At 44.1% G+C, this 17,587-nt stretch overlaps 2 protein-coding genes across 8 annotated transcripts in view; one reads left to right on the top strand and one right to left on the bottom strand.

The window, feature by feature from the left end:
* frmpd1b (FERM and PDZ domain containing 1b) overlaps nt 1-9,825 on the top strand; it is a 36,307-nt gene extending 26,482 nt beyond the window's left edge. Inside the window, 6 exon segments of the mRNA XM_012882155.3 lie at nt 752-844; nt 2,556-2,738; nt 3,050-3,251; nt 4,119-5,081; nt 5,279-5,970; nt 5,972-9,825. Of these exon segments, the coding sequence (XP_012737609.2) occupies nt 752-844; nt 2,556-2,738; nt 3,050-3,251; nt 4,119-5,081; nt 5,279-5,970; nt 5,972-7,807 (3,969 nt within the window). The 3' untranslated portion in view covers nt 7,808-9,825.
* A 2,032-nt stretch (nt 9,826-11,857) lies between these two features.
* Nucleotides 11,858-16,630, bottom strand: slc25a51b (solute carrier family 25 member 51b). Of its 7 annotated transcripts, none has more exons than XM_021308440.2 (3): nt 16,452-16,630; nt 15,800-15,846; nt 11,858-14,595 (listed from the first exon to the last, which is right to left on the bottom strand). In XM_021308440.2, the coding sequence occupies exon 3, from the start codon at nt 14,539-14,541 to the stop codon at nt 13,606-13,608; it is 936 nt and encodes a 311-aa protein (XP_021164115.2). In that variant the 5' UTR covers nt 14,542-14,595; nt 15,800-15,846; nt 16,452-16,630; the 3' UTR covers nt 11,858-13,605. The 7 variants fall into 7 exon arrangements, with proteins under 7 accessions (XP_021164115.2, XP_021164113.2, XP_012737628.2 ...); XM_021308438.2 differs by lacking the exon at nt 16,452-16,630 and adding an exon at nt 16,251-16,445; XM_012882174.3 differs by lacking the exon at nt 15,800-15,846 and having other exon boundaries at nt 16,486-16,630.
* Between the last annotated feature and the right edge of the window lie 957 nt (nt 16,631-17,587).

Raw genomic sequence — 17,587 nt, 5'->3', positions numbered from 1 at the left:
TATAATTTTTTAAATAAACATCAATCACATATTTGTTGTAATATGTAAAGAACGACCATTTTATTTCTGTTTTCATGTTTCAAAATATGCAAAAGAACATAAACTTTTGCAAAAAAAGAGGTCAGATTGATTTTCTTTGATGGGATATTGATATTTCTGGGAATTGGTGAGTTCCCAAACTAATGACAAGAAAAATAGATCTGAAAATATTACTGGTACTTTTAGTATCATTCTGTTTTTGAAATTTAATGCAGTTATTCAATAAAAAAGTTAAAACTACTAAAACCTGGATTCAGTATCATATCTATATGTAAAAATCCTATTAAACATCTGTCCCATTATTATTTTTATCATCATTATCACAGGCAGACTGACACACGTTTTTAACACCATCCATCTTTCCCTCCACTCCGTACCAGTTTCCCAATCTCTGCTGCTGAAAAACATCCCCACAGCATGATGCTGCCACCACCATGTTTCACCATGGGGATGGTGTTCTTGGGGTGATGAGATGTGTTATGTTGACACCAGACATACATTTTTTTATTATTATTTTTTTTTTTAATTTTTCCCATTTTTCCTCAGCAGCTTTGACTATTTTTTTGCATATCCAATATGTACAATAAGATTCATAACCATTTAAATTACAGTTTGGAATGTAACAAAAAGGGTTAAAAAAAAACCATGAGGGGTGAATATTTTTGCAAGGCATTGCATTTACCCTCGTCCTATGTAAACTTTTGTGTTCCAGGTTATTTCAGCTGCACAGGCTCGCTTGGCCTACCTCACCCAGCTTGGAGAGCTCATTTCCTATGGTGGGCGGTCTTACACAGCTACAATGATGGTAAGAACCTTTATCAAAGTTTGTGAGTCTATTTGCTAAAATAAAAACACCAGCCCCTTTAGTAGGTACATCATGGTAGCACTGAGTTAGATCCCCTTTTAGCTCCAGAACCGCCTTTATTTTTTGTTGCATTAGCTTTTGGAAGCATAATATCTAAGAGATTTTGGGCTATGCTGCCATCATGACATCATGCATTTGCTAATTTTGTCAGTACACATCCAAGCTACAAATCTCCTATTCTACCACATCCCAGTTTGCTGTGGTTGATCTACATCTGTTTTGTGTGGAGGTTATCAGAATGCCGGGAATTTATATTCATGTTTAAAAAAAAACTAGTTTGAGATTTTGGGAGCTTTGAGACGTGCTGCACTATCTTACAGGAAGTAGTCATCAGAAATTGGGCATTCCGGGGTCACGAAGAGATAAACATGGTCAGCAACAAAACTTAGTTACACTAAAACATTTAAGCACTGCTTAGGGGTACTTAAGAGGCCCAATGTGCTAATAAAACTATGGCACTACTGCCATAGTTTGACCCATTGTTACTCAGGAGGGTAGTGTTGTGCTTTCGGGTTGTTTTTGGCCAATTCTGGACCGAACATGTTTATCTCTCAGCTAAAAATTAGGCTTACGGGACCAGACCAGCTTTTTTTTTCCAGGGCGCTTTCATTTTTTTTGGGGCGCTTTCATGCCAGAGCTGCTTGGTAGACATTAAATGGACAAGGATTTGTTTCCTTAGGCAGTACGCTACATGTCAGCAGGCGTGAAAGATCCTCCGAATTCTGGTGCGGACCAAACATGCGACCACTGGGCCACTTGAAAACTTGGGTCTTAGTTCATTGTAAGTGACTCCTGATGTAGTTTGCTTATAGTAAAAAGCAAATGGACTGTCCAATACACCAAAGAGCAAAAGTGAACCAAAGAGAGGTAGTGAGATATATGTAACCAGCAGCACACTGTAGTTTCTCCCTCTTACCTATTTTTTTTTTAGCAGTGCTGAAGTTGTCTCAGGTATACAGAAAGACTTGCTGGATTTCTCACTACCTTGCCTGTTGCTTACGCAAGCCATTATTTGTGATATTGTCTCAAACTGTTAGTTGTTGTAACTCCGTGAAATTGGTACGGTGGGGTGGGTTGGGGGGTATCCTGGTGTGAAAATGCCCTTATTGTCCAATTTTGGTGAACCTATGTGAATCATAGTCTCGGTTTTCTGTTCTTAGCTGGCAGGGGTGAACCCTGGCGTGGTCTTCTGCTTCAAAGTTTGACATGATGTGAATTCAAAAATGGCATCTGCATACCTTTTTGTTGCCCATTAAATCAGTCCAGTCAGCCCATTTTCCAAGAACGCTGCAATCAAGAATCCCTCTTTGTAGAAAAAAACTGCCACTTGTTGGATATATTTGTTTTTTTCCCCCTCCGTAAAGAAGAAAGATGGTTTTGCGTGAACATCCCAGTAGATCAGCACGTTCTAGCTAGTCTGTCTCCTAAATAGAAATTATCAAGATGTCTGGTTTAAAATCCAGCAAGTTGTTCTGACCCCATTTAGATGTCTAAATGAAGTGAGTTGATGTCATGTGATTAGCTGACCCATTATTGGTGTTAAAAAGCAAATAGACAGATGTACTTAATAAAGCAGCTTGTTTGATTGATATGTGTTATAACTGGGATATCCCTTTGTTGCATTTTTTTGCCTGCTTTCTCCTACTCTCAGCTTCAGGACAGGGAGGTTATGCTCAGCTTGCTAGTAGGTGCCAAGTATGGGTTGAGTCAAATCATTAACCACAAGCTCAACATGATATCCACCCTGGTTGAGTTCAGCAGCATCAGCCGAGTTGAACTGCTATCCGAGTCGGACAAAGTCAGCCTGCTGCGCATTTCACTGCATGATATGAAGGTATGAAAAACACAAGCCCATTCATATACTCCATAATTCAAGCACGTTGGCACTGACGTTGATAGAAACATGCATATGCACTTACCGTACTATTTCTGTGCCAAATTTCATGCTAGAATAAATGTAGGTCGAGCATTCTTCCTCGAGTTCAGGAATACGAAGCCTTTGGGAGTTAGTATACATTATAATTCTGTGACACAAACGTGACAGCGTCTCCTTCTTTCTCCCACTCCTCTGTCTTTCTCTTCTTACCCTTTGGCTTTAATTGCCTCTGCTTCACCTAATGTTCTCCAATGCCTCCCCTTTCCCAGCCATTTGCCTTACTGATGGATTCTGTGGCAGCCAAAGACTTAGGGTGTCTGCTGGGAGGCTACTGCAAACTCCTGGTGGATCCAACTGTTAATGTCTTCCGTCTGGGGCGCCCGAAAGTCAGGGTGCACCGGATTCCTGCTGAAGAAGGTGTGTGTGGGAGGTTCGCCGTAATAGAGGGCGTGTGCTATGAATCCCTAACAAGTGAGCAATAAAAAATTTGTTTCACTTAAAACTATTAATTTTTTTTTGGCTTTGGCCTTTTTTGACATTGTCCACATAAGATGTTAATGTACTGTAGCCTCCTGAGACCCAGCTTTTTTTCCTCCTCTGCAGAGGCCACCATCCTGAGGAGTACAACTTATAAAATGTATCTAAACTCTAGAAACATATGCTGTATATCCGTATATGTTTTTATGTACAGTACACGCTGTTCCCGTCAAAATTGCAAGTTTTTTTTTAAATGCCAGGATTTTGTGTTGTAAAAATTAACGAAACCGCAATAAATCATTGACAAACATTTTTCCATACATAATGTGACATTTAACCCTTATATTTTTTCTAAAAAATTAAACAAATCTGTTTAAGGGGAAAAAAAACAAATATTTGCAATCAACAAGACTTATGCAAGCAGGTTTTTGCAAATTTTGATGTTTTTTTTTTCTTGATTTCTTTAATCACATTATACGTGGAAAAACCTGTGAAACATATCCTCATGGTCATATTTTTACATCACGAAAAAAAACCTGGCATTTTTTTAAAGGGATGTGTACACTAAGAGAGCCATGTGTAAATAAGAGATCATTCATAATCTTACCCCATTATATATTTTTTAGAACAAACAAGTCCTCATGACCATCAAGAGACAAATAAAGTATATTTTAGCAATACATTCCCCTAATTTGAAAAATATATCAACTTTTCTTCCGGGTTTCAGAAGGGTATATCACTAATGAGTACATGTACGGATAAAAATTAATGCTATGATGTGCTTATATAATTAAACATGATTTTCTCCAGTAGTGCATCCAAAAAACTTCATGCTATGTTTGTCTTCTGTTTGTGTACAAGGTTATGTGTCCCGCTGCTGCAGTGACTCGGAAGGCTCGACGGATGACGATGATCCAATGGATTCTCAGAGTTACAAAAGCTTAGATGCTGCAGGTACGGACTGGGAAGAAAGAAGGAGAGAGGAGGAAGAAAAGAGGAAAGAGGAAGAAAGGAAAGAGAGAGAAGAACACAAAGGGAAACAGGAAGTAAAAATAATAGTTACAACGGAAGGAAAGGAAAACGAGAGTGAAGAGGAAGTAGGTGCAACAGGAAGTGGTCTACGTAAATTCAATGTTGTCGATGAAGAAATGAACCTGGAGACCAGCTGGTACCACACTGACCCAAGGGTCACTAGCAGCTTCTCCAGCTTGTCCAGCAGTTCCTTGAGTACCGCCCTGGATGAAAGCAGTGCTGCAGCCAAAGCCCCTTCTCGCCTGGATCCTCTCCGTGGTCCAAGCCCAGGTGAAGATCCTTCAAACTTGGACACCCTTCACCCCTACCTCCTTGAGCCAAAGCGTCAAGGGCCCCTGAGACCCACAAACCTGAACTACCATGGCAATGATAACTCCTTCCTCTGCTTTGCTGATCTCTGCAAGGATGATTTCTTGCCAAGTCCGGCAGGCGCTACAAGTGATGATGACGACGATGACGAGGAGGAAGACCTGGGCGTCCACAAACTCAGACGTATCTCTAAGATCCCTAGTTCAAGAGATTTGAGAATGATTGACAGCACACCTTTTGAAAGATTGCCCCTTAAAAGAAAGAAAAAGACTCCCCCCAAAGTCCCAGTAAGGACAAGCTCAATTCCTGGAAATAAATCCGCACAAGCCGAGCACCGCCTGTCTAAAGATGAGGATGGTCTTTTCCTTACCCCTTCACCAAACCCGAAACCAGCTCTTTTGTTGAAGGACAATGTATCAGAATCTGAAGATGAGTTTTTCGACGCGCAGGAGAGATTTACTCCACCAATTCCAGATCTATCAGGTTTGTCCAAGCAACTTTCTACACAATAAGACCAATATTTATCTAAATTTGTTTATGTGGCACAGCAGTTTTTAAGTGGGTGCAATTTGTTAAAACACCTAGGAATCATTTCATTATAAGATGTTGAAAAATCTGTGTCAGTCAAATAATGCCAGACTCTCGTCTTTGCTCTTTTCTTTTTTTTCTGTCTCTTATAGATGCTGAGCTGGCTGATCGCCGAAATGCTAATCGTTTGAGTGGAACCTGGAGTCGTCTTCCATCTGTCCCAGGAAAAGAACCCTCTTCCCCCCTTGCAACTAAACCTCTTTCCCCTAAAATGAAGAAGGAATCGGAGTTGCTAAAGGACTCTACAAATAAACTCGTCCACCAACTACTCAGTCCATTGAAGCCCTTCCAGAAACCTGAAGCTAAAGTAAAACCGCCGCTGGCACCTAAACCCCAGTTGCCTCCCAAACCTCAGATGATGCCTCCCAAGTCACCCCAACGCGGAAGAGCATACGCCCAGTGCAACGGGGATGCCTCAGGACATTTGTCTTCTGAACTTTTGGAAATGGAGCCAGAAACAATGGAGTTCAAGTCGGTCACACTGGGCGGATTGCCTCTATCCTCGTCGATGATTACAGCAGTGAGGTGTAACAAACAGCCAGTAACCAACACAACAACACAAGCCAAGGAAAACACTATAAAACAAGAAGGCAACTCACAGGAAAATAAAAATCTGGTGTGTGAGAATGGCTTGCATGTTCTTTCAAGCGACAAGACATTAATTCCAGATAAACAGGAAACGGCGAAAGTTGACGAGAAAGTCAACGGATCTAACATTCTAACAAAAAGTCCACCGAGCTTACACCCTATCCCTCGCTCTAATTCAGGCACAAAGTTAGCCGTACCCCCCTCCGGTTCCCCCCAAACCTACTTCTGCCAGCGGTTTTCATCCATTATCACTACCTGGTAGCTCTCCCGTCTCTCCCACTGATCCAAACAAAGGGATCTTTAAGGACACGGTCAGTACACCAAATGGAATCCACCCTTGGAGTAACCGCAATGGCAGCATCCAGTCAGGGCCCAGGAGGGTTTCTCTAAGCCATGAGAGCCTATCACCCAAGAACACAGAAGCCCCGGTCAGTATTACCACCTCACCCACATCAGTTGATTGTAAAGGTGTTGGAGGCCTTGACAGCAGAGAACCTGGTCGATCTGGTTCAGGATCTGATCTGAGAACGAGCTCTTCCAGCCTGGGAGGTAGACTGCCAGCCTCGGCTCTGAGAGGAAAGATCCAGTCTTTGCCCTGGTACATGACTCGCTCCCAGGAGATTCTAGGAAATCTGGACTATCCCTCGACAAGTTCAATCAATGGAGACACGTCTGGCTTTGGCTCTGGTTTGTCTGTAGCAAGTGGTTTATCAGACTTAAACAAAACGCCTGTCAAGGACAAGGAGACAATTATCTCAAAATCAGGAAGTAAAGCAAGCATCCTAGATGATGGAGCGGAGGTTGTTATTGCAACCATCAAAGAGGCTCCAGAAGTACATTCGCACATGAGAAAGGCCAGTGGATCAAACGGCTCACACCCAAATCTGAGCTTTAGAGATAACAGTCCACACAGTGGCAGTGTTTCTTCAGAGCAGCCACAGTCACGGTCTCATTCAGCCGTGGGGCTGGGAGGGGTAACCAGCATGCAGATTGGAGGCGACTCCCCGACCTCCTCCGGAGCAGACACCACTCCTCCACCGCAGCACCGGGAGTCCTGCGGCTGTCGCACCGTTTATGCCAACTGTTTCAGTGGAGACACCGAGGACGGGGTTAGCTTCGACGAGGAACTCACTGTTTATGAGTTCTCCCGTCGCATACGCCCCAAACCCGCTCAGGCCTCGTCTCCGACAACGCCCTCTCCAAAACCCAACATTCTGTCCCTTCTGAAGGACAACCCTCGGCCGCTGTCTACTTTCTCCACTGCATCCTCTGAGCTGAGCCCTCTGGTTTCATGTCCAGTTTCACCCACAGTCTCACTGAGTGGTCGTCTTCGCTCCCTTACTAACAAGAACTACGGGGGGCTGAGGGGGGGTTTCGCCTCTCTGCGTGAGGACATAGATCAACTTCTTGCAGTGTTGGAGAGGGGAGCGCCTGACCAGCCTCAACAAAACTCAAGATTGGAGAACACGGACCTGAATCACAACGGAACCGAGGACAATACCGTTGCTGGTCAGAGCTGCAATGGAAAAGCTCCTGTCATCATGACAGAGCCTGAAAGGAGTCTTCTCCAGGCCGAGGCTCGTCGACTAGCGTCTGGATGTCAGCGAGCCACTCGAGTCGGCTGGGCTCCCGATGAGGCTCTTCGTTCTCTAACTACCAGCTTCAGTGCGCTGGTCCAGCTGTCCGCCGCCTGCCTGAAAACAAACCCCTGCCCTGGTTGTGACATCTGCCACAAAGCAAGAATGGCGCACAGGGACGAGGACGATGACGGCCAGCTGCCTATGGACAAGTTGAAGGAGATCGTCGGTCTGTACCGAGAGTTTGTTGGAGCCGTTGAAACAGCCGGGACTGGTGGCGTGAATGGCGGTAGGAGTGTGGGGTCCGGACAGGGTCAGGTGGAAGAAGACGGGGTCAGGCTGCTCGCCAAACGCTGCACTTTGCTCATCTCATCGGTGTTCGCGCTCACTCAACTTTTCCGGACGCGCACACTGGAAACCACGGACACAGCCGGCCGCGTACCTCTAAACTTTTGACCCGAACCTCGGGACTCATAAATGACGGACTCCAGAGGTGAGGCAAGAGGAAACTGCACAGAGCAACATGGTTTGTAACCCCAGTATTTTTGTACAAGTGCCACGCACATTACACCACATTACATCACATTACACGTACGGACACCTAACATAATCCTAAACGGAGAGCTCCGCCTCTCTTTGTAACACATGAGGACTATGCATTTGTAGATATGAATTTTATAAGTACTTTATTCTCTTATTTTATGATACAACGTGTGTATGTATGTGCTGATTATCCATGTACGTATTTATGTATTTATTTTTTACAACGGTTGCACCATTATCTGTCCCGGGCAGATCGCTGGTGAGTGAAACCTTTAAAAAAAAAAAAGAAGAGAAAAAAAAAAAAGGATGTCACTGGATTTTTTTTCCCCTCTCGTCTTTGAGACAGTATTATGTTATCTTTTGCTGCTGTTGAAAAAAAAAATCTTCACTCTATAAGGTGTAATCTGTAAATTGTCATTTTAATAAGTTTATTGTTGCAGTACATTTACTGCAGAGACACAGAAAATATACTTTATTACAGTTTTAAACTACAATAATAAGCCGTTTTGTTTTTATATGTGTAAGGTTTACACCTTTTTAAGGGTTCTGTTTTTAAACCTCACAGTCACAAACAGATGTGGTACAAAACTCTACTATCATACAGCAGGGAGAGCACTTTTGACTGTTACAGATTGCACCTTTTTGTGAAACCTAACCTTATATGAAGTGTGTTTTTTTTTTTTTCTTCCTGTCCTTTTCCCCCGTCCAGAATTATTCTCGGTCGTTTCTTGGTAATATTCCCATTACCCCAATGTATGCAGTATTAAAACATTCTTGTTTTCATCCAAATGCCTGCAGCTACGGGCCCACGTGTGTTCTCTGGATATGTTCGGACAGGGGGGGGGGGGGGGGGGGGCCTTGTGAAACGTTGGACCTTATTTATGTAGTTGGCACGAGAGTGACTGTTAAACTCTGTCCAGATGTAGCAAAGATCCAAAGTCTTAAAAACACTGAGCCACAACGGTTCCCTGCTTTGGGTTCCACTTTGTAGACCACTTTATCTATAAAACCCAGACAGATGAACTGACTGAGGTCAGAACTGTAGATATCCATTTGTGTCCTCCCTTAGTTTATGCCTATGCAAACATACACTCCTCAGCCCCTGCACACTGTATGCCGTTTTTATTTCTTTCAATGCCAACATTAGAACCAACAACAGATGCATTATATTAGTGAATATAATGGGTGTTTATATATATATATAGTATTTTTTTTTTTTGCTTGGAATGTCGGCTTTTCGTCTTGCTTTGGGGAAACCGTCTGCATCCACGTTCTGCAACAATTTGCCAAGTCGCATGGCGTTTGCAATTGTCAATGTAAAGACTCCTGTCTGTACTGATCTCTGTGAATCGCCGCTAAATGGATTACGCTGCTCCATCAGTTTGCTGATGTAAAGTGTTCGCTAATCAGCTCGCCATTTCTCAAGACGTTGCCAGCTCGCTTGATGAGCGCTCCACCACGAAGGATTTACTTGAGCCACTTTTGACAACAGGAAGGCACTAAAGACTAATCGGTCAGTAGCCGCTCCTGTAAATGATGATAAGGGGATTAGGTGAAGTAAAGGCTCCCTAAGTATTCAGTCCACCGGTGAGGAGAGGTATTTCTTTTTTTTTTTTTTTCTTAGAAGCGATGAAGGAAAACTTTTAAGGGTATGAAGGCAAATCTCGTATTTGAGACATCCGGCTGCCATGACGGCACTAAAACAGCCATTCTATGAGGTCCCTGGTGTGTTTTTTGTGTCTTCTTTTGTTCAGCAGACAAGCTCAAAAAGCAAGAGGAGTCTGTGACACTCTTCTGTTTGTACGCACAGTTTCCTATCAATCTTTTATGTTTCTACACAAGCGGCCCCCTTTTCTTTTTCTTCCATATTTACATCCAACAATGTAACAAGAATTGTACTGTTTGGGAATAAAACGACTCACTGACCTTGATGGTGTTTGCAAAGTGTTTGTGTCGTTATGGCATTGTGAAGTTTACATTAAAAGGCAAATTACTGTCATTTAAAGTGAACATTTTTTTGAAAAAGCATTTCAGTGCAACCCTGAACTCTTTCTATCGACACGTCTGAACCTCTAATGCAGTTAACGGGGATTACCGTGGGATTTCATCGCCCGGTGTTAACTCGCTTCCCGTCTGCTAAAGCAGCGTTTATCTGCGGACCCAAGCGTCTCTCCTTATCCATGATCTCCTTTTCACATCTTACGCTCTATTAGAAATCCAGGCAAACATTTTTACCTCTGCTATTAAAACAATCCTGATGACATTGATGCAAAAAAAAAAAAAAAAAAAGAAGGCTATCCCTTCGAATTCGACGACGATGTCAGGGTGAAGAGAAACCAAGAGCTGAGAGGCCTTCTGCAGCCAAAGTCCTCACATCAGATTGTCCTTAATCTGACCTCTGTGTCTGTTGTCTGACTCCTTGATGCGGTAATCTAAAGTAACAATCATCCGATCGGTCTCGCTGCCAGAGCTACTTCAGTGATTAACGGCATGATACACAATTATCGCAGTCACACTACTTTAGTGTGCCACAAGCGAGTGCTAAGTCTCATTTATCTTTTCTCTGGAACATGGTTGCACAGCGCTGCAGGCTGTGGGAGTGGTCGGAAAGCAGGGATTAGAGTGCACCTCAGGCAGAGGGCAGGTCGGACCGGCGACGTATCGCACAGAGCCTCAGTGGATACAAAGGGTTGGCATACAAGTCATGACAATACAAGAATCGTTCATTTAGTTTCATGATGCACGACCGACAGTGTTACATAACTAGCTCTTTCAGGCGGCTTGCAAAAGTATTTGTAGCACCTTTATGAACTTTTTCACATTCCCGCCCAAATTTTTTACATCACAGACAGTGGCGCGTTAACGTGAGGTGGAAGGAAAACAAGGGGATGGGATTTAAAATGCTTTCCAAGCAGAAATCTGAACGCATGGTATGCAAATGTATTTAGCCCACTTTACCGCCATACCCCGCAATAAATCCTTTAGAAGACTTCGTCTAATTAGTAGCGAGAGTCCAAAACGTGTGTAGGTTTGGTTGAGATAAGTGAAAACATCTGACAGGTCTGGGATGGGGTTGTAAAGCAGGGTCAGGTTAAAAAACAGCATCCTAAGCACTATATATCCTACAGAGCACTGGTTAAATCCATCATGTGAAAATGAGAAGGGTATGGCCCGACTGCAAAGCTCCTAAAACAGATGTCCACTAGAAATGACAGGAGAGCGTCTCTTAGACCAAGGGTTTACCAAAAGTTGGGGTCGCAAGATGATTTAATGCTGATGTGCTAAAGAAAATTAGCACTTCCTTATTTGTGGAACTGATACCCAAGTATAACTTTACAAGATGCTTAACATTCTTTTTAAATGCAGAGGAAAGCGGAGCTTTTTATGTTTTGTTGTAACAATTCTTATAAGAACACTACTTTACTCTCATAATCCAACCCCATCTCCCCCCAAAGTGACAAACATGTGGAAGAAGATGCGCCAGTCAGATAAGATCAATAATAAACCTTTTGGTCTGACCCGCTGCATGGCAAAAAAAAACAAAAAACTAACGCATCCTAAACACAGCATACCCGGTTAAAACACGGCAGTGGCAACGCTATGCTCTGTGTATGCTTTTTTTTTTTTTTTTTTTTTTTACCAGGAGACAAGCTGTTAGAGGCCTCAAAAGAACTGAGATTGTGGTGCAGGTCCTCCTTCCAGCAGGACTGCTACCCACACCACAAATGAATGCTTCATATTCTTAAAAAAAAAAAAAAAAAAAGGTTATGTACATGATCATTCTACTTCACAATTATCTCGCTCCATCACATTATTTCCACTAAAATAAGTGGAGATTAATGGTTTTAACATCACACAAAACATTTTTAGGCGATGGTACTTTAGCAAGGCACCATGTCTCCTTATCGTTTCTTTCTTCAATAGAACCACCTTCCCGTTTATCCTGAAACAGCAACGGCGACAGATCGTTTGACTTTTTTATTGATAAAGATTTGATTCGGCTGCAGTGAACAACTTTACACTTTTACAGTAATGCACCGACTCGCAGAACAATCACAAGCGAAGTCATTGAACAGCATCGGGAGGAACGCTCTTCTGCAAAACTGGAATACAAAAGCTTTCTTTTGAAAAGGAGCAACAGCTCTTGTAACTTGAAACATCTTCAGCTGTGAAGAAAAGAAAAAAGAAGAAAACCAGACGGTCTGAAACGGTCCGTTTTACATGGCAGCTTGAGCTTTTTGTGCCACTGAACATTACCCTATGTCCCCCCCCCCCTCGCCATTAATCTTCAGTCTCTCAAATGTCCCGAGCAACGTGCCTTTCCTCTTTGGGCTGTCCGACACGCTCACAACTGCGGTGTGGTGGCTGCAGCTACTCAAGCTTGAAATCTGAGCCCATTATGTCAACAGATGTTACGTACAGAGAGGAGAGCAAGCATGAGAGAGGAGAAAATATCAGCAGGGCAAAACAAGGGAGGGTTTAAGAGTCAGATAATGGCAGTAGTATGGGGGGAAATGTAGGTCCATTAGCACTTTGTTTTGTTTTCCAACGTTCAACTAATTAATGGGTGTGGATGGTTTAATTTCAAAGACATACCGCTTGTGGCACTTCAGAAGACAAGTCGAAATAAACCACTGACAACCCGTGTGAGAACAGACAGTCCTATCTAGGAATCCAGCAATCAGTCTTAACCTCGTCGATACAAGTCTCTGGACTCATGATGTACATTTTAAGTGATTTTTTACTTTCTTTCTCCTTTTTTTTCCCCCTCCAGAGGAAAATGACACAAGATGACAAAGAAATATGGGTTCTTTGATAGAGCAGTTCTGAAGTTATTACAAGATCACCCCCCGTTGATGCTCTGAGGCATGTGTTGCTATCCTGTAGCGGAGTTTTACGTCATAGTGCAATTTGTTAGTTGATGCGTTTATACACTGAAAATGGAGGAATTTCTTAGTTCTAATGCATTTAATGAAAAAAAGGAAATACTTTTTTGACCCGCCGATGTGGAGAAAACTGTCATATTCTGATCACTGGGCGATCAACCGGTGCGCCTCTAGTTTTGAACCTGACACTTTAATCTGTCGTGTCCTACTTTTGCCGATTTAAAAAAATAAGCAAAGAGTTTCTCAGAGATTAATAATTTAATATTTTTTTTTAGCAAACGCTTTAAATAAGTGGCCAGTGGGGGGAAAAAAACAGAGAAATAAGTGTTATGAATCTCTTCTTGATGAACACCCTCCGGACAATTCAATGGTCAAAAGCACTAAAGTGTTTCGGTGTCAGAAGATCACAGAGTGACACAGGAAGAGCTTTCGGGTGAGAAATCGGAGGGATGCCATTTTCAAAACTCCACGGCACAAAGAGAAAAAGATTTTCCTACGAAACAGTGAATGAAATTACGTGACGCTGTAAAAAAAAAACAAAAAAAAACAACACACTCTCCTGCGCACGCAGACGGAACAAGGGCTTACTATTTGGACCCTGGCACAGATTATGTGGAAGCTGAAGTGTGCATCTTGATTTTTATCACAATAAAAAAACAACAATGGCAGGCTGTTTCTTACACTTGCAGCTGGCCCCTCTCTTCCCCCTCTCTCTCTCTCTCTCAGTCCTGGAATAACAGAGCCAGACATCAACTTTGCCATTTCTCTCTCCTCTCTTCAGCTCGACCATCCCTTTTAGAAGCTCCTCCTCCTCCGTTCCTCCTTTCAAAGCAGCTTCAGCAGCAGCTCGTAGGTGGCGTTGATGATCCCCCAGGAGATCAGCGAGCGGTGGTAGTTGAGATGGGCTCCTCTGAAGAGCATGGCCACGCTGCCCCCCCTCTCCGTCCACACCGTTAGCAGCACCTCCCGGCAAGGCTGGAAGGCTCCACCGACCTGAGACTGAGCCCGCGACTTGACCACGTTTAATGGGTAGAACAAAATGCCGAGGGCCGCCCCCAGCACCCCCCCGCACACAAAATCATTCACCAAGTGCCCCGCCTTGTTAGTGGCTTCTGGCAGCAGCTCCTTAATGGGGCCCCGCAGGCCAAAGAAGAGCACGTTGCTGGGGCCGTTACGGAGCAGTATGGGCACGAGGCCGCGGTAGCACTCCCTGACGCCGTGCTCGGTCACGAGTGTCCGGAAGGTGTGGGCGGTGTTGTTGAAGCGCCCGTGGTGCCGATGGTCCTGCAGCAGAGTCTGCACGCGCTCGAACGGCGTGAGGACGGCTTCGGCGGTCCCCGCCAGCGCCGCGGCGAAGCTCCGCGTGGCCAGCTCCGGCGCGCCGCAGCCGCCGACGCGGTCGTGCAGCACCCTGGAGAAGTCCTCGTACAGGCCGAACATGATGGCCACCGTGGTGCTCTTCTGCAGCAGCGGCGGGAGCAGGCCCCGGTACAGGTTCCTCAGCCCGTCCCTCTGCAGCTGCTGCACCGCCTCGGCGACCAGCACGCCGTGCAGCTGCTGGCGGAAGAGGACTTTCTGGATGGGGAAGGTCACCAAGATGTTGGTGAAGGCGGCCATGGAGCCACAGACATAGTGCTTTCCCTGAGGGCCCAACTTGGCGCTGAGAACCCCAGCAGGCAGCAGGGAGGAGCCCCCTTTGGTCAGGCCAGCCCTGGGTGGAGGCGTTCGGGTTGACTCGGAGTCCATGGTGCTGACGGCCATGAGAGGCTCAGTGCACGGCCTGATCCCCCAGCATCGCGTCAGCTCTGGACGTCACTGGGGGAAACGGGGTTAGAAACGGAAATTAGAACATGTTGGCATTTACAGCAATTAAAAATGTGTGAAAAAAAATTTGCTTTTTAAGTCTCCGGCAGACCCATGTAAATACGGCGGCTTGCTAAAATATTCAACCTCCTTGAACTGCTCTAGATTTTGTGCTCTGAAAACAACCATCCATCTAAACTCACACGCCAGGCAATGACAGTATTAATTATTGAACACGGTGGTGGCTGCATCATGCCGGGACAAGGATTTGGGAAGCAGGTCAGAGTCGATAGGGTAGATGGGCGGAAGCTAATTACGGGAAAATCAACTTCCGCTAAGCGTCTCGCAGCCTCTCCAATCTGTAATCAGAAATATACAGCCAGAGCTACAATGAAGAGATTTAACTCAAAGCAATCCCACTGGGTTTGGAACAAATTTGATATACCAACTCAATTGATTTCCATCCGCGCCAGGTCCTAAATCAATGCAATTCACCCACTGCTTTACATTCTATGTGATCTATTAGATCCGTTTCTCTTTGCAGACCCGGTAATGAGAGCCAGATTACGTTTGACTTCGGTGTCAAACGTAATCTGACCGAGATTAAAACTGCTACAACCACCCACCTAGCCCCTGTTGAAACAGGCTGCCTCGGCGGCCGGCTGATAAGGAATATTACACAACAGCAGACTGATAAGTTAGGGTCAAATTCACAGGAAGGGCTAGGACGACGATTAAAAATTCATCTACGCATAGGCGGCACATTTATACAGCGTTAAAGTGGCACGAGCTTTAACATTTAAAGCAAATTTTCTACAAACCATTGTGACAGAAGTAGCAAATCGGCTGGGGTAGAAAACAAACAAGCGCGCCTGAGAATGATAATCCAATTATGCAAATAAAGATAATGAAAGAACAGCAAAGACGTCAAGCCAGAAAACTTTACACGCTCAGAAGGACATGCGGGTTACTACTAGTAACCATGACACAGTATTTTGTTTTGCCCTGCAAATGTGTACTTTCCATGAACAAATACAGGCCAATTTGAATTTCAAACAGTTACCTGCCGCACTGTTTATATTGCAATTGTTGAATTGCAATATAAACAGTTGGCTGCAACTTTCCAACCAAAAGTTGCCATTTATTCAAACGCCGTATTTCTATGGAAAGAAGCCTGACTAAATGGATCTATCATACTATTTTTTAAACGGATTACCTGTTTCACTTTGAATATCCGGGTATAAATCTCCCCGCAGTTCTGATCTTTAATGCAAGCAGACAGAGAAGGATTGGGATTGATTCTAACAAACTGAATCAGAGTCAACACCCAGATAGTTTGCCACACTTAAATCTTTTAATCTACATGCACTCTACACAATAAGTGTTACTCCTTAGGAATCCACCAACCTGTCCGCTCATGTTTGTTTTCCTCTCACGCGCGTAAAGAAAGCATTTCGCGACTACAACACCCCGAAAACATTAGTCATTATTCTTTGTGTGTGTGTCTACGAGGCATAAATAGCTATAATAATGATCAGCTAGCGTGCTTACAGCTTAAATAAGCGCACAAAAACAACGCAAGGGTACTTAGCAACACGAGCTAGCTCAACTGCTGCTTCCTCGCCCACCTTTTTGTGGCACGAGCCAGATTTGCAGTCAATACATACTCAGAAGATATCGGGACAGCGTCCAGAGAGGTAGCAGCAGTCCACGGATCAAACACCTGCCTGCTAAGCATGCTAGGTTTGGCTGGTTACAGAGACGAAATGGTCAGGCTGTTTTGGAGAGCCCGATGCATTGCCAGCTGCTCGGTGTCAGTGAGGAAAGGAGCCTCTTCCTTCCGGCTAAGATCACAAATGAGTGTTCACCTGCTACGTGCTCCGATCGCTTGCTGTCCCGTACCTGCAAGGGCGGGTTGTTGTTCTTTTTTTTTTTTTTTTTTTTTTTTGCAGGGGGTAAACTCGGTGTAGGTCGTGTCTGGAGCTACGGCGACAGTGCGTGACAGCGCTGAAGCGTTTGCGCGTGCGCACTGTGTCGACGTTGGAGCTAGCACAGGTTTTGAGTTAAACGTTGTACACGTCTCGAAACTCATTAAACTCATTTAATAACGCTGTTACATGCGCGGGGCTTTTTCGACTAACCTAAACGGGTCTGGTGTGTTTATGTGTTTCTTCGCGCTGTTTCGGAGACTTCAACCTGGCTAGCCGTCAATAACACTGACGGCAGATCTGCTCGACAGGAGCGTGCCGTAAAGCAAGACTGGACGTAACCGTGGCAACGTTCCAGCAGCAGCGCAGAATGGGCGCTTCCTTGCGATTTTTAGTTTCATCCTCAAACCGTGGGGGGAAAGCATACACAAATTGTATAGTTTATGGATATATTGGTGTGTACTGGAAGCAATAAGCAAATCGAAAGTTACAAATTCTCTGTAAGGTGAATTTCATATTATGTAATGACTTGAGGTCATTCACATACAGATGGAAAAAACGCACCAAAGCTGTGTGTAAAAACAGAGCCATGCTAAAGTAATCATATCCCTTCAAATGTTTCACATTTTGGCACATTATAACCATAATATTCGATGAATTTTGGAGCAGTCTTACGTGATAGATAGAACAACACATGCATAACTGGTCAATGCACTCCACCCGCATGCAATTAATAATAATCAGTGAATAAAGCTGTTCAGTAGTTCACAGAGAGACTCAAGGGAGCCAATGGTGTGTGCATGCACACACTAGCAAATAAAAAAAGAAAAATGCATGCATAGTGTAAACAAGAAAACTCTGCACGTGAAGGCAGAGACTGACGTTTGAAACCAGGGCCGTCCTGTTATGAATCAGTAAAGAATCAAAATATTTAAATCAGATTGGTGACAGTGTTATTCAAGAAGGATACTAACTTATTTAGGCTTGGAGCACTGTACAATTGACACCATACAGGTTTGGGAAAGGTATGTTGTGATGGGAAATCCGTGTTGCATCTTTGAACCATTGCAAATTTG

Source organism: Fundulus heteroclitus, chromosome 23, assembly GCF_011125445.2.
Source record: "Fundulus heteroclitus isolate FHET01 chromosome 23, MU-UCD_Fhet_4.1, whole genome shotgun sequence".
Lineage (NCBI taxonomy): Eukaryota > Metazoa > Chordata > Actinopteri > Cyprinodontiformes > Fundulidae > Fundulus > Fundulus heteroclitus.
This window is presented reverse-complemented; position numbering and strand designations above follow the sequence as displayed.

Bases quoted from the DNA above. Each gene is read 5' to 3' on its own strand.
- slc25a51b (XM_021308440.2), bottom strand. From the start codon at position 14,541: ATGGCCGTCAGCACCATGGACTCCGAGTCAACCCGAACGCCTCCACCC.